The following is a 14,595-nucleotide window of genomic DNA, read 5'->3' as shown; positions in this document are numbered from 1 at the left end:
AGCGTCAGTGAGGAGGGGCACAGTGCTATGGAGGGAGAAACACCAGGTCTTGACTAATGATTAGATAGGGAAGGTAAGAGACGGGGCAGGGGAGAGGTAAGGGCAAAGAGAACAGTTCTGTTTTGGGCCATGCTGAGTTTCAGACGTCTACTGGACATCCATTTCAAGATGTCCGAGGGGCCCTTGGAGATGCGAGACCGGAAGTGAGCAGAGTCTGGGGCAGGAGAGGGAGATTTCAGAATCGAAATGGGAGCTGATGAGATGAGGTGGTATGGGGGAGAAGAGAAGGGGGCCCAGGACAGAGCCTGAGGGACACTCACGCTCAGAGGGTGTGATCGAGAAAGATCCTGCAAAGGAGACAGAGAAGGAGGGGTCAGAGAGGGAGGAGGAGAGGCGGGGAAGGGAAGGGAGAGGGTGCCCTGAAAACCTAAAGGAGGAGAGAATGACCAACAGTGTCAGGGGCTGCAGAGGCCTGCAGAATGGTGATCGAGAAAAAATCACTGGATTGGGCCTCTGAAACATCACTAGTGACTTCTGAGAGAGCAGCCTGGTAGAATGATGGGGCCAGAAGCCAGACTGGAAGGGGTTAAGGAGAGAGAACGGAGGAAGTGGCGGGGGGCTTCTGAAGGAGGCCCCCGAAAAGGGCAGAAGATTGGACAATGGGGAGGGGGCATGCATGGGTCAAGGGAGATGTTTTTCGAATGGGGAAGACACGGGCATGTCTGTAGGTGAGAAGCTCAGCCCCACCCTCTGGGAAGGACACTAGGTCTGGAAGAAGGCTCCCAGCTGTGAAGCCTCGGGAGAGGCCTTCCTCTCTCTGAGCCTCGGGTTCCATTTCTGTCAAACCAGGAGGTCAGACCGAAAGTTCTCTCGGCTTCTTTCCACCCTAGCATTAAGACCACGACAACGCAGGCTGCTTGGCGGGGAGAGGGAGGGAGCTGTCCATCCCTGAAAGTGTCCAAAGACTGCTTTCTATGAGCACCTGTCCAAGGGATTTCCGCAAGACGGGAGGATGAATGGGGAGCCTCGGGGGTCGAGCCCCCTTCCCTGCTGGAATGCCAGGACTTCCGGAGCTGGGGCCCCTGATGACGAAGGGCCTCAGGAATGTGGAGCAGCTGCCCCCGACCCCATCTGTAATGGATCTGCCGCTTCCGGCCTCCCCCTCTGGGGCCAGGCCTGCCCCCCACCCCGCCCCCAAGCTGCAGCTGGCGAGAGCATTCCATCACTCATCTATGGAGATGCGGGGGAGCCGGCCCAGCTGGCCCAGCCCTGCCCCCAACACTCCCCACGCCCACCCCGAGGGCTCCCTACCGAGTGCCGGGAGAAGCCTGGGGCCTTGACTGAGAAGGCAGATACTCGAAGGCCAGCAGTCAACCTGGGCCCATCCTGCCAGGCGCAGCCTCACCTCCACCCCCACCACCACCGCCACCCCCCCCCCACCGCCACCCCCAGCCTTCCTCTCGTGACCTTGGACCACATCGAACTCACTGTCCCAGGACACGAGACCTGTCCACCCGGACACTGACTGACCAGTGGGTCTTAGACGTCCTGACTGAGCCATGGGGCCGAACCCAGACCTTCCGGTGAGCAAAAGCTGACATACCAGCCCCACCCACCTGCTCTCTAAGTACGGGGCAAACTGGGCAACCTCCCTGCCCTGGGCATCGGTAAAAGTGGGGTAGGGGATTAAACAGGATGGTCTCTAAGGGCCGGCCCCAGCTCTGACCTTCATTCCCTGGTCTGGGTCCTAAGGCCCCTTCCTCCATCCCTCCGTACACACACACACACACACAAACACACACACACACACACGCCCTCCTCCGTTTCTGAGTCTGGGAGTCCACCGACTTTCCAAAGGCAGTGTCCTGGTCTCAAAGCTCAGGCTCAGTGAGTGCTTGCCCACACGGGCAAGGGGAGATGGGGCTGTCCCCTCCCCCCAATCACTGGTCTGGGGTCATCCAGGCCCTGCCCAGGCACTGACCCTTGAAGGCACTTTGCTGAAGAGTTCCACTTGGAGCTTGGCCCCCAGGTGACATGAGGTTCTCCCTCTCTGTCCCTTCCTGCCCCGACAAGGCCTAGGGGCCCCCAATTCATTGGCTGGGCCTGCCCTGGAGTGACAGAGAATGAACAAAAGCTCTCTTCTCAGGTCCCATGCCCTGAATTTCCCTGGGATTGTCCATCTACTCACTAGGCTGGACTAGGACTTTACCCTGAAGCCCCAGTGGGCTAAATGAGGGCAGCATGGTACATCTGGTACATCAGGGGCCCCAGCTCCTGGCCCAAAGGACCCTTCTCTGGGGAATCCAAGGCTGGCCCAGACCTTCCACAACATAAGAGCTCTTACAAGTGCACAAATCACCGCTTTTACTGTGAAGGAAACTGAGGCACAGAGAGGCCAAGGATCAGAAGCTGGATCTGAATCCAGAGCACAACGGAATGATAACGCCTAAGCAGTCACCCAGTCCCGTAAGGCTCACCGAGCACTTCACAAGTGTCACCAGTTTTGTCCCTACAAGCCTGAGAGGTGGGTCCTGTTACAATCCCCGTCTTTCAGAAATGGTGGTGAAGAGGGCACAAATCCCCCGCCATCCGTGTGGCTTTTGGACAGTTTTAATGAGGAAGACACCTCCTGGGGCCCAGAGGCAGCGGGTCATGAGATAGGGGCAGGGAGGGGGCAGGATCTTCGCGCTTCCCAGCCCTGGCCGCGCTCCTGGAGGGTCACTCTTCGGACCTAGACAAGCTGTTAAGCAGTCTCTCTTTGGAGATGCTCCACGACATGCCTCCCTTCTTCTGACCCTCCCTCCGCTGCCCAGCAACCCCTGCCCGCATATCTACAGGCCTCCTCGAGCCTCTCAGCACACGTTAGTGAAGAAGACGCAATGGCACCCGACCTCCTCCATCCTGGACCTCAGCTTCCTCATCTGTGTAACTGAGCCCTAGGAGAGCCTCCGACTGTGGCTGGGAAGCAGGCCCACCTCAGGCCTCTTGGAGGTTTGCTGGGAAGAGTCTGAAGCCCTGAGTTTGGCTCCCCACTGCCCCTGTCTGTGGGGCTCTCTCTGTACAGTGCCCCAGCTTGGGCTGGGCCAATTGTAAGGCTTCTTCCAGGACATTTATGGGGCTAAGCTTGCTCTAATGAGGGTTGGGGGGGTTGGGTGGCTGGAAGAGACCTTGAGGGTCCTCTCATCCCACCCTCTCATTTTACAAATGAGGAGACCGAGGTCCGGCGGGGGGTGGGGAGGAAGGGGCTTGCCTGGCGTCTCCCAGTTGATAAGCAGCATTTGGATCTCGGTTCTATGACAATGTGTCCAAACTCCACATTTTGTAGATTTTATAGACTGAGGTCCAAAGGAGGAGAAGGGCATATTTGTCTGGAGGGACTGTGGAGGCCAGACTCCAACCACTTCCATTCCTTGAGCAGTTGGTAGCACTAAGCCCTCTGCCTTCTGACCAGGCCTGGCCTGGCTTCCAACATCCCTCCCTCTGACCCCCCCCACTGCCCATGGCATTGCCCAGGGGCTGAAGGCTCACGAGAGCATCCTTGAAGGAATCTGAGCCAGCTGAATGGGGCCTTTGTGGGCCAGGCTTCCCAAGGAGTGAGTCACAGCCCCAAGATTCTGCATCCTCAGCAAGGCCACTCAGGGAGCTGTGATTCAGCCAGAAGGAAGTGCTAGGCTGGCCTGTCCTGATGGGGGAAGGGGAGGAGGGATGGGGGGAGAAAGGAGGAGAGATGGGGAGAGAGGAGAAGGGATGGGGAAAGAGAGGAGGAGGGATGGGGGAGAGGGAGGAGGAGGGATGGAGAGAGAAAGAGGAGGAATAGGGAGAGAGAGGAGGAGGGATGGGGGAGGCAGAAGAGTGTGGATATCCCTTTTTCTGTGCCTGGATTGAAGCCTTTAGATATTCTCTTCTCCTTTCTGTCTAGTATCTATCTTTCTTTACACGGATGCTGTGTTTATAAACACACACACACCACACACACATATACACACACCACGCACACACACACACACACACACACACACACACACCCCCAATGGGCTCAGGCGTCTTTCCAGGATCATAGATTTAGAGTTCATAGGCTATCAAAAAGCTCTGAGTTCAAATCCAACTTAGACACTTACTAGCTGAATGACCCTGAGCAAGACACGACCTCTGTTTGCCTCAGTTTCCTCAACTCTCTCCCAGAGGCACTTCCCTCAAAGGGTTGTTGTGAGAACAAATGGTAGAATATCTGTAGAGTGCTTAGCACACAGTAGCTACTCTGAATGCTTATTTCCTTCACTTCTGGTGCCCACATTGGGGTCTCATTACCTCCTCCTATGGGAAGGTTTCCCTGATTTCTCTAGTCACTAGACTCCCCACTACCCCCACAAATCATTTCCCATGAATTTTGCACGTAGGTTGTATTTACTGATCTGTGACCTTCTTGGCCTCCCCTCCCCTCAGCCCCAGGTGAATGTAAACCCTTTTCGAGGGCAGAGATGATTTCATTTTTCGCTTCTTAACAATCAACATGGATTTATTAAATTTGTTCTGTACCTGGCACCATCCTAGGCACAGAGGACACAGAGATCCAAGTGGACCACGCCTGAACACAGGGAACTCACATTGTATAGTCTTTGCTTATCTACTGTTGAACCCTCCACAGCAGAGGGGACGCTGACACTAGTGGGCACTTAGAGCTCCTTAAATTGGAAGGACCCTCACATGGACAGTAAAGAGCAAATTCAGACCCAGGCCCTGGGACTTCGGGGGCTGTTGGTAGGATGATGGGGAAGAGAGGGAGGGAAGCTGATCAAGCCCAGCCTATGACACACGATGTTTGTCTCTCCCCAGCGTTTACTTCCCTGCCTATGTCGCCTTCTTGGCCAATTCCATCTGCACCGTGGTCAGCCTCATGTGCATCCCCACAAACACCAAGGGCACCTCTGAAGTCAAGACAGTCCCATCGGGTAAGCAGAGCCCCTTTCTGATTCCCTGGGTAAGCGTGAGTGGCTGGTGTATTGGGGAAGGAAGAGAAGAGCATTGCTCCCATCTCCTTCTGCCAGAGCCCAGCACGGCTCAAGGCCAGGGGCTACAGAGAGTTAGTTAGGTGCAATCCCTGCCCTCCAGCTGCTTCTAGTCTAAGGCAGATTGTAAGGCTACAGAAGGGGGGGAGATTTTCTAAGGAGAGGCTGAGCACCTATGAGTCCCTCAAGTCTCCAGGGCTCAGCACGGCAGTCAGGGCAAGGCCCAAACTGACCTTCAAAAAGTCCACAAGAGAAAAGAAGGGTAGCCTTCTGTTGGGTGGTGGGTGCCAAATATGCGATATTTTGGTTTGTTGAGAATAATGGGACTTTGGGGTTTGTGTTTGATCCTTCTCTGGTTTATTTCCATTGGTTGTTTGAAGACCAGAAGCCACCCTAAAAAGCCCCCTGCTGCTGAAGGAAGCAGGCTGGCCTGGGGCAGCGGCTGGCTCTAAAGCTGGAGACCTCCACCCACTTACTGCCCACATGCGCTTAGGCAAATTCCTGGAGCCTCTGGGGGTGTCCTTCTCCTCTTTGGTGAGAGGCAGGCCTGGACTCCAGGGCCTTTGGGGTCCTCTCCAGTCAGCTCTGAGCCCCCAGAGCCCTTTGTGCCATCTATGAAAGGGGGGCTCTGTGCAACATTGTGTAGGCAAGACAGGAAGGGGGAAGCTTTAGCCACTAGAGAGAATGGGAGGGTGACCTTTAAACATGCCTTTGATCAGACTCTTCACATCCACCAAAGACAGGAGCACATATCCCGACACACAAACCAGAGGGATGGAGAGCTCTGGGAATCCCCAGCCCTGGTATGACCCTGCTGGGTTCTCAGGTTCCCCTGGACCTGCTTTAATGTGATGGCAACATGGGTCCCTCTCTGGGACTGTTGTCTCTAAGCACACAGACACCGTCGGTGTGTGTGTGCTGTTTCCCAGGCCTGGTTGGCTTCCCTCTGCGTCACTGCCCGACCCATCCAGCTGTTTATAAAACACTTTACAAATATTTTCTCCTAACAACTCTGGGAGGGAGGTGCCATACCTCCACCCATTTCATAGACGAGAAAACTTGAGGCCCAACTATTCATTGAAGTAGGACCTGAGAGGGCCTACTAAAGTCTTATGATCTTAGAGATGGAAGGGACCTTGGAGATCCCTTCCAGTCCCCTTAGTTCCTTTTATGGAGGAAGAGGCTGAGGGTCAGCATGGCTCTGTGGCGTGCCCAAAGCCAGCCAGGCAGGTAGTGAAAGAGGCTCAGGCATTCCTTTTTCTACTCTAGCTCATTCTTCTCTCGTCCAGTGGACATGAAAATAAAACATGCTTTCAAAGTATCCTTGAACCCTGACTTTCTGCCCAGTTGGGCAGGCGGGCACCACCTGCTCCTTTGTCTGGGCTGGGCTGGTGCTCAGACAAGGTTGCATTTGTGTTTGGGAGGTCCTGGGTTCCAGTTCCTGACCTGCTTCTTACTTGCTGTGTAGCCTTGGGCAGATTCAGAGGAGGTTTCTCCTCTCTGGGGCTCAGTTCCCCCCAGTGTGGGTAGTAACTGGGGCTCTCCCACCATCCCCTCTGCTAGGCAGCTGCCCCAGTGCCTCTGACTAGGACAAAGGTGGTCCAGGGTCCAGAGCCTAGTGGGAGAGGCGCCCCACGCATGCAGTCTGTTACCAGGGAACCAGTCAGGCTATCACCAGGCTGGCTGACGAGGAGGGAAGCAGGGACAGGTGGATGGCCAGCAGCCCTGGAAGCCTACTGACCAAGTGGGGAAGGGGCTGAGCTCCATCCTGCATGAATTCCTGCATCACAGAGCTGGGCAAGGAAAGACTTTGGGAATCGCTGATGCTCCCAGCAATGGCTCCTGGCTCACCCCCTTTCCGTTGTCTCCCCAGGCAAACGCCCAGCAGCCAGTGTGTTTGATCTGAAGGAGATCTCTCGCCTGCTGGGCCTGCCGGGGGTCCGGCCTGTTTTCTTCATCAAGATCATTTCTGGTCTTCCTTCAGGTGAGTCCCAGCCTGGTCGGCAGAGCCAGGGGCCAGGCTTCCACAAGAGGTGTCGAGGCTAGCTTCCTCTTCTGGTTAAAGAGAGAAGCCAGGAGCAGAAGGCAAGGGGGGAGGAGAGCCCCTTGCTGATGCCCACTGGACAGTGGTCAGGGGACTGGATGCTCTGACCCCTGCCACCTCTCACACCCACTACAGCACCCTAGCTATCTGGGCTGGTCCCTAGAAGACCCCCCCCAAGCCCCAAACCATTCCCCACCACAGACAAAACTGACCTACTCCAAGTCCCTCTCACTGACAGCCTCATGCCCTCCTCAGGGTTTGTGTGTCCCAGGCGCTCCTGGGCCAATGAGGCCCCTTTGCAAGGACCATAGCTCTGCCTTCTGCAGAAAGCCCAGGCTGGCCAGGAGGCAGGAGGGGTTATTAGCCTCCCTCAGATCACCTGAGGACCAGAACAAGGCACTGGCTTTGCGATCCAAGGACCTGACACTGATACTTTCCTACTGTGTGACCTTGAAGAAGTCACCTTGCCCGGGCCTCAGTTTCTTTGTCTGAAGAATAGATGTGATAAGATTCACATGCCCTTTGTGCTAGGACTGTGCTCAGAAGGGGTTCTCTCTTTTTTTTTTTTGAGGCAATTGGAGTTAAGTGACTTGCCCAGGGTCACACAGCTAGTACGTGTGTGAGGTTGAATTTGAACTCAGGCCCTGCTGAGTTCAGGGCCAGTGCTCTATCTACTGCAGTGCCACCTAGCTGCCCCTTAGAAGGTGGTTTGTAAACCTTGAAACAGCAGATGGGCATTTTGGCAAAGGTCTCCCAGGCTGGACCCTTAACAATGCCAGCTCTGATTTCTAGGGCACATGAAGGTTTACATACTGCTTCCCTGCCAACAACCCACTCACCATTGTACAGCTGATGAAACACAGAGTCAGGGGAGTTAGTGATTTACCCCCAGGCCAAGCATGTCATTCCCAGGCTGCTTTTCTCTGGTCTGCAGGGAAGGTGCTGGGCCCAGCCATGTGCTTATTACTCTTGGATTCACTGGGGGCACCAGAGTCAGACAGCAGGCAGGTCTGGGAGGGAAGCCCTTACCCACCTCCCTCTATCAGGTGGAATCCCTTAAAGCCAAAAGCAACCAGAAACCGTGAGAAGTAGGTGCTTCCCAGACAATGGGACCTCTGTGCCAGTGCCCCCCACCTGCTCATCCCCCCTTGCCCAGAGTCTAGACCTAAGGTGCCATTGTGGATAGAAGCAGGAGCTGGAGCTCAGATGTTCCCTGGCCTGGCCCACTTCTGCCTGGATGCTTCTCCCATGTCCCTTGGTCCATTTTTCCAGGCAGATGCTCATCTCCTGTCCCAAGCTGCCCCAGAGAGCAGGACTCCTGGGGCTGGGCCAAGGGCAGGTCCCCAGACTGAAGAGTAGCCCCCACAGGGAAGAATGTCTAGACCCCTTTAGCTGTAGTCCCCCAGCCCTACAAGGAAGCCAAGTTCCCCAGTGCTTCAGAGGTGGGACATGGACAAAGGAGGGAGAGGCCTTTCCCCTGGATTATTTTGGGATGATCTATATGCTTGGGAAGAGTGTGGGGCAGTGGTGAGGGCCCAAACCTCAGCTCTGCCATTCACTGCCTGTGTGACCTTGGACAGGTCATTTAACTGCTCTATGCCTCAGTTTCTTCATCTGTATTATACTGGGGTTGGACTAGGTGGCCCCTTCCAGCTTGAGATCTGTGCTCCCAAGATGCTCTCTGGGCATGGGGAGACTCAGCCGGCACGGTCCTGGTCCTACTCATCCAGAGATCTTCTCATTTGGGGGCTCTTACCACTTCTCCAGGATGTGAAATGAGAATCTGCAGCAGGAGCCTGGGCCAGGGGGTGAAGTCCCCTCATGTCACTGCAATGCACTAGCAGCTGCTGGGGGGGTATAAGACCCAACCAGACCAGCAACAGGAGCTGCCAGCACAGGATCTTTGATCTGCTTTTCTAAGGAAAGCAGCTGTAAGGGGTTAACAATCTCACTTTAATCAAACATACATATATCATTCACTTAGCTCAGGGGGAAAACGGCAGAGCAAATACAAGCAGAAATTACAAACGGAGACAATATAAACAGATTAACATTTCTGTCTAATACACCTAGTTACCAGAGACACACCAACATCTGGGTTTTCAAGCCGGGGGCTCCTTAACAACGGCTGCCCGGAGTCTCATCTAGCAGAACCACATGACACTCTTCCAGTGAGTGAGAGCCCCAAACAGAATGCTAACCCCTGAGTTTGTATACCCTTCTTAGGGCCTGAAGGCTTCACACCTAATTAGCAAAAGGGGGTGGGCCTGGGGCTCAGCACCTAGCAAGACTGAATCAAAGGGACTTGATTACTTTAGCATTCTAAAAGAGAAAACAGTTAAAAAAAAGAAAAGTCCCACCTTAATTAATATTACGCCTTGAAATGATGCAAGACCACAGCTCAAGCTAGGCAGGTGCTCTGCGAAGACTCTAGCTATGAGGGTGTGTCTGTGTGTGTGCAGTGTGTGGTATGTGTGCGCTCATAAGTGTGTATTGTGTGACCCTGTGTGCATGTGTATGTGTGCCCTGAGCATAAGTTCAGAAGAGGGCAGCCTGAAGGGAAGGGAGAGGTCCTGAGAGTCTCCCAGAATCTGGGGCTGTCTCAGGGAAGTGGGACTGGGCAGAGCAGACGTGATGACCCAGGGGCAGACGGCCCTCCCTACAGCTGAAGCCTTCTGCTGGTGGTGCCGGCTGCCCAGGGAATTGGGGAGGGGAGGGCGGCTCTCTGGAGGTCTTCAGGAAGGAGCTGGATGCCTCCTGCTCAGCGCTGCTATAGACGCTCCCGTGAGGAAACAGTTCTGGCTTCTGTCCCACAGCTGCTACTGTGGGATGGATCTTAGGAAAGTCCTTAACCTCCTGGGTCACAGTTTCTTCCCCTGGAAAAGGGGTGATAATAATGCTTGCATAGCCCAGAGAGGCTGTGGGGAGAAGGAGGCTCACCTGTGGTTGTGAGAGGCCCTGCCCTTGGTCCTGGCCCCCTCCCCCAGCGTCCCTCCCAGCTCAGCTCCTCATTGACCTCCCCCCACTCCCCAGGGCTTTTTATGATCATGTTCTCCATCATCTCCATGAATTTCTTCGAGCTGGATGCTGCACAAGCCGGGTACCTCATGTCCTACTTCGGGATTCTCCAGATGGTAAGTGTCACAGATGCCCTGTGGGTACCAGGACCAGCCACAATCCTTCCTCTGACACTGGGAGAGGGGCAGTGGGAAGGAAAGGAGAGCAAGACCACAGCACCATGTCTGACCCTGAGCACACATGGGAGTCCTTAGAACATGGAATGTCAGAGCTGAGAGTTACCTTAGAACATAGGACGTGTAATGTCAGGGCAGGGAGGGTCCTTAAAACATAGAACATGGAATGTCAGGGCAGGCGGGGTCCTTAGAACATGAGTCTGAGAGCTAAGAGGTTCTCCTTAGAAACCACCTAGTCCAATCACCCTAGCTGACAGCTGGGGGAGCTAGGGATCAGAGAGGGTAAGTCTTTTGCCCAAAGGCACACAATAGGCGATGGTGGGTGGGAGGCTGAGCCCTCCTGGTAGTCAGAGGAGGCAGGCAGCCAGGTCCGGCGAGCTCCTCACTAAGAGCACACTGGGCCTTCGGGAGCAGAAGAAGCCAGGCTGGGCACACCCAAACCAATGTTCATCCGGAGCCTTCCTGTCAAGGAGCCATACACGGAGCCACACTCCTGTGGGAACGACTTTAAGACAAAATGTGGCTAAGCCATCACTAGCAGTTGGGGGCTCTTCTGCACCCACCAGCCCTCTCCAGCCCCTCTGGTTTGGGATGGCGGGGAGACCCTCCAGCAGTAGGGGCTGGGGGAGGGAGACCTTCAGGAGGGGGGTCCCTAAGGAGCCAGGCTGTCAGGCAGTGCAAATACCCACATCTGAGAGACTTGGCATTGATAGCCAGGAAGGATGGCAAGGCTAGTTCCTGATGCCTGCAGCCAAGTCCTTGATCCCCACTCAGTGAACTCGGCCTCTGTCCTCCTGTGGTCCACGTAGGCACCTGAGCCCAGGCCTACTGAGGCCAAGGTCCTAGAGGCCAGCCCCCCAACCCAAATCTGGCCTCCAGCAGCAGCCCAAGCCATGGTCCTGGATGCTGCCATCTAACAGCAAGAATGCTGGACTATAATTTTGAGCTGAAATGGATCTGAGAGGCCCTCGTGCCCCCATCCTTCTCTGATAAAAATGTACAGCTGAGAAGACTGAGACCCAATGGACCTAAATGATGCCTGGTTTCAGCAGGAGTAGAACCCAGGGCCTCTGAGTCCCAAAGGAGCCCTCTCCCCTGCAGACACTCCTTCCAATCTCTGACAGCTGACTTGCCACCCTGGTCGTGGCTCTCAGGACACAGCCTAGGACAGGGCTCCACATGGAAGATGCTGAGCCTCCTGTCACTGGAGGTCTTCAAGCAGGCTCCGCACCGGGAATGTTGTGAGGGCAGAACAGAATCCCCTACTCACATCATCATCACTGCCCCCAGCCCAGCCAGGGAGGGGCTAATCCCCATTTTACAGAGTAGAAAGGGTCTTCACACCAGCTCTCTTGGCCACAGCACTGCCCTGCTCCAGCCTGGGTGGGCTGGTGTGCAGGAAGCATTGAAGATGGCCCCATGCTGAATGGAACCAGAGCTCTGACCCCCCCAACCACACTCCTACCCCCTGAATCCCAGCAAGGGAGCTCTCCACGGGCCCTGGCATGCCTGGCAGCCACCCACCCATTCCTACAGAGACCAAAGGCAGCCGGAAGCCCAGCCCACACCAAATGCTGTTGGAAAATGGCTGGCTGGGCAGCTGCTCTGGAGCAGAGAGCACCTTCCGTTGGGGGGCGGGGGGAGGGGTGCGGTGCTCAGCACACACAGATGTCTCCATTGAAGAAGCCAGGCTTGTTTGCCTGCGGAAGCAGGAGCCGGGTGGGCCTGCCTTCCCTACAACGCCCAACCACTGTTTACACTCGATAAGCTTTTATTGAGAAGACTGATCCTTGACAAACAGCCACACTCAAGGCTGGGAGAGAGAGAGGGCCTGGGCCTCTTCACACGGTACCTGAAGCTGGCCAGAAATAGACTGCCTCCTTCCCAGGAGAGGCAGTGAGCTCCCTGTCCCTGAAGGTCAGAGGCTGGATGACGTCTCTCTGTGTGGGAGTCTCAGGCCTTCTCTCAAGCTGCCCAGCCAAGAGGCTCATCCATGGTGTCAGAGGTGGGGCACATCAGTGGGCACTTTGCCAGACATCTCTCTGGGCCCATTCTGACCCAAATCTCCCCATAGGGAGATGATCTCTCTGGGCCCTTTCCTAGGATCATCTCCCTACAGGGAGATTTGGGTCAGAATCCCTGGCTCTCCACTTGACTCTAGAGCTCCAGGCAGTCTGGGGAAGCAGAGGAGTCCAAATTTGGGAGAAAGCTTAGAGGTTATTAGATCCAACCTTCATTTGACAGAGAAGGGAATTGAGGCCCGGAGAGCAGGGAAGGACATGGCAAGCTCACAAGGGTACTCTGACTCCAAGTGTGGAGCTCCTGTCCCACACTGCCCCACAGGTAAGCCCTTGCATCTCCACCATGATGTAGCATCTCTGGTTCAGTCTAGTCAAAGGGCCTGAGGCTGAGGCTGTGGGGATGGCCTCCCACCACCAGGCACTGGTCACTTCCTGGGCCAATGGGCTGAGGGAGGTGCCTGAGGACAGAGAAAGGCAGAAATGGATGTCTAGACTTGTGGAAAGTCTGAGCTGTACATCCCAGCCAAACCACAGGACCCCAGCTCTGCACATGCCTGTAGTGGGACCCAGGCCAGCTGAAACATCATTTTGAGAAAATAGAACCAAAAAAACACTCTAGAGGGACAGTGACAAACTTCTCCTGACTCCAGGACCATGCCACCCACACGCCATCCTGTGCCCTAGTACACATGTCAGAGGGATTCCTGGGTCAGGCAGAAAGGCTCAGCATCCAATTCATCAGACACTTACTGAGCACAAGCCAAGGTCAGCCCTGAGGAAGCTCCCCATGGACAAGCTGAGACATCGCCTAGACAGAGACATCGAGGCGGGTGCAATGTGAGGGGAAGGGCCCCAAAAGAGCTCCCAGAAACCTGAAGAAGGGAGGACCCACTGGGACTGAGGAACTAAGGGCAGACTTACCAAGGAGGCAGGGTCTCCGAAGAGAGACTTGGGGCTTCACAAGGCAGCCCAGTGCTGCCCCAGACACACTGTTGGGCTGGGTGTCAGGAAGACCTGCCTTCAAAGCCTGCCTCAGGCCCCGGGATGTTAGCTGTGTGACCTTGGGCAAGGTCATACATACACACATTGATACATGCATACGCATAGATACATACTTACACATAGAAACACACACATAGATACGTTCACATAGATACACATACATACATCCATACACCATAGATACACACACCCACACATAGATGAGGCTAGATGGGGATCACTATCTACATCCATAGATGAGGACTGATAACTAGACAGATGGGAGGTAGAGAGGCGATTAAACATGAATGACAGATTGATCCGAAGCGATTTGCAAACCTCAGATTGCTATACAGATGCTAACAATTACAATGCCTATCACCATTCATTATTGGTATTCTAGGCAGAGGGCATGATGGGATTAAAGGAGCAGAGAAGGCAGGCTGAGCTGGGGGGAGGCAGTAGCTCAGGCCCATTTGGCTTAATCTAAATGTGGAACAAGGACTCATGAAAGAAGGGGCCACAGGCCACAAGAACTGTGCCCACCCTGGTGGGGGAGAGTGGTGTGTGTGCATGAGCTTCAGCAGCCGAGTGTTAGAAAGGACAGTGATCAGCTGGTGTCTTTTCAGAGAAGGGAGTCCAAGAGGGTGAAGGGCTGAGGCCAAGCCAGCCGAAGAAACTGGGTGTTCAGCAGGGATAAAGATGGGGGGACATGAGCAGGTGTGAAGGCCAGTCCTATGCTGACAGATCAGCCTTATTCTCCTTGGCCCCAGAGGGCAGATCCATAGACAATGAATGGGAGCCGCAAAGAGGCTCATTCAGGATTAACATCGAGAAAAATATCCCAACAATGTGAATGATCAGACTGTCCCGTGCCCTCTGACACCACCATTCCTCTGTTGGGCACATGGCCCCAAGGAAGTCAAAGACAGAAACACAGCTTGAGCACCTGCCCCAATATCCTCGCCCACCTTATGTGGTTGCCACGGATTGTAAACGAAGGTGTGCCCACAGATCTGATAAGATATCAGTGAGAGTTCTGGGGGAATCGGGCAGGCTCGGTGGCCCATCTTCAGTCCTGTGGCACCTATCCCTGCCAGCCCATGGCGATCACCTCGGCCACTCCTTTCAGCACCTTGGCCAAGGGATCAGCGCTCCCCCAGCACGGCTGGCTGCTCGCATTCTCTCCTCACTTCTCTAGGCTGTCAGCTCCTTCCCAGACATTTTCCCAGACATTGTCCCCAGCCAAGGAAACAGGAGAGTAAGACCTGGGCAACTCAGCTGTCACTGAGCATCAATCCTATCCCTCCTTGGATCCTCCTCGTCCCAATGGTGACCTTCTCTTTAAA

At 54.9% G+C, this 14,595-nt stretch overlaps 1 protein-coding gene across 1 annotated transcript in view; it reads left to right on the top strand.

Moving 5' to 3' along the window:
- Positions 1–14,595, top strand: part of SLC22A18 (solute carrier family 22 member 18) — a gene marked incomplete at its 5' end in the record, with an annotated part of 79,844 nt that overhangs the window by 48,532 nt on the left and 16,717 nt on the right. The window contains 3 exon segments of the mRNA XM_036764641.1: positions 4,834–4,949; positions 6,880–6,990; positions 10,084–10,184. Of these exon segments, the coding sequence (XP_036620536.1) occupies positions 4,834–4,949; positions 6,880–6,990; positions 10,084–10,184 (328 nt within the window).

Source organism: Trichosurus vulpecula, chromosome 6 (assembly GCF_011100635.1).
Source record: "Trichosurus vulpecula isolate mTriVul1 chromosome 6, mTriVul1.pri, whole genome shotgun sequence".
NCBI classification, from domain to species: Eukaryota; Metazoa; Chordata; class Mammalia; order Diprotodontia; family Phalangeridae; genus Trichosurus; species Trichosurus vulpecula.
This window is presented reverse-complemented; position numbering and strand designations above follow the sequence as displayed.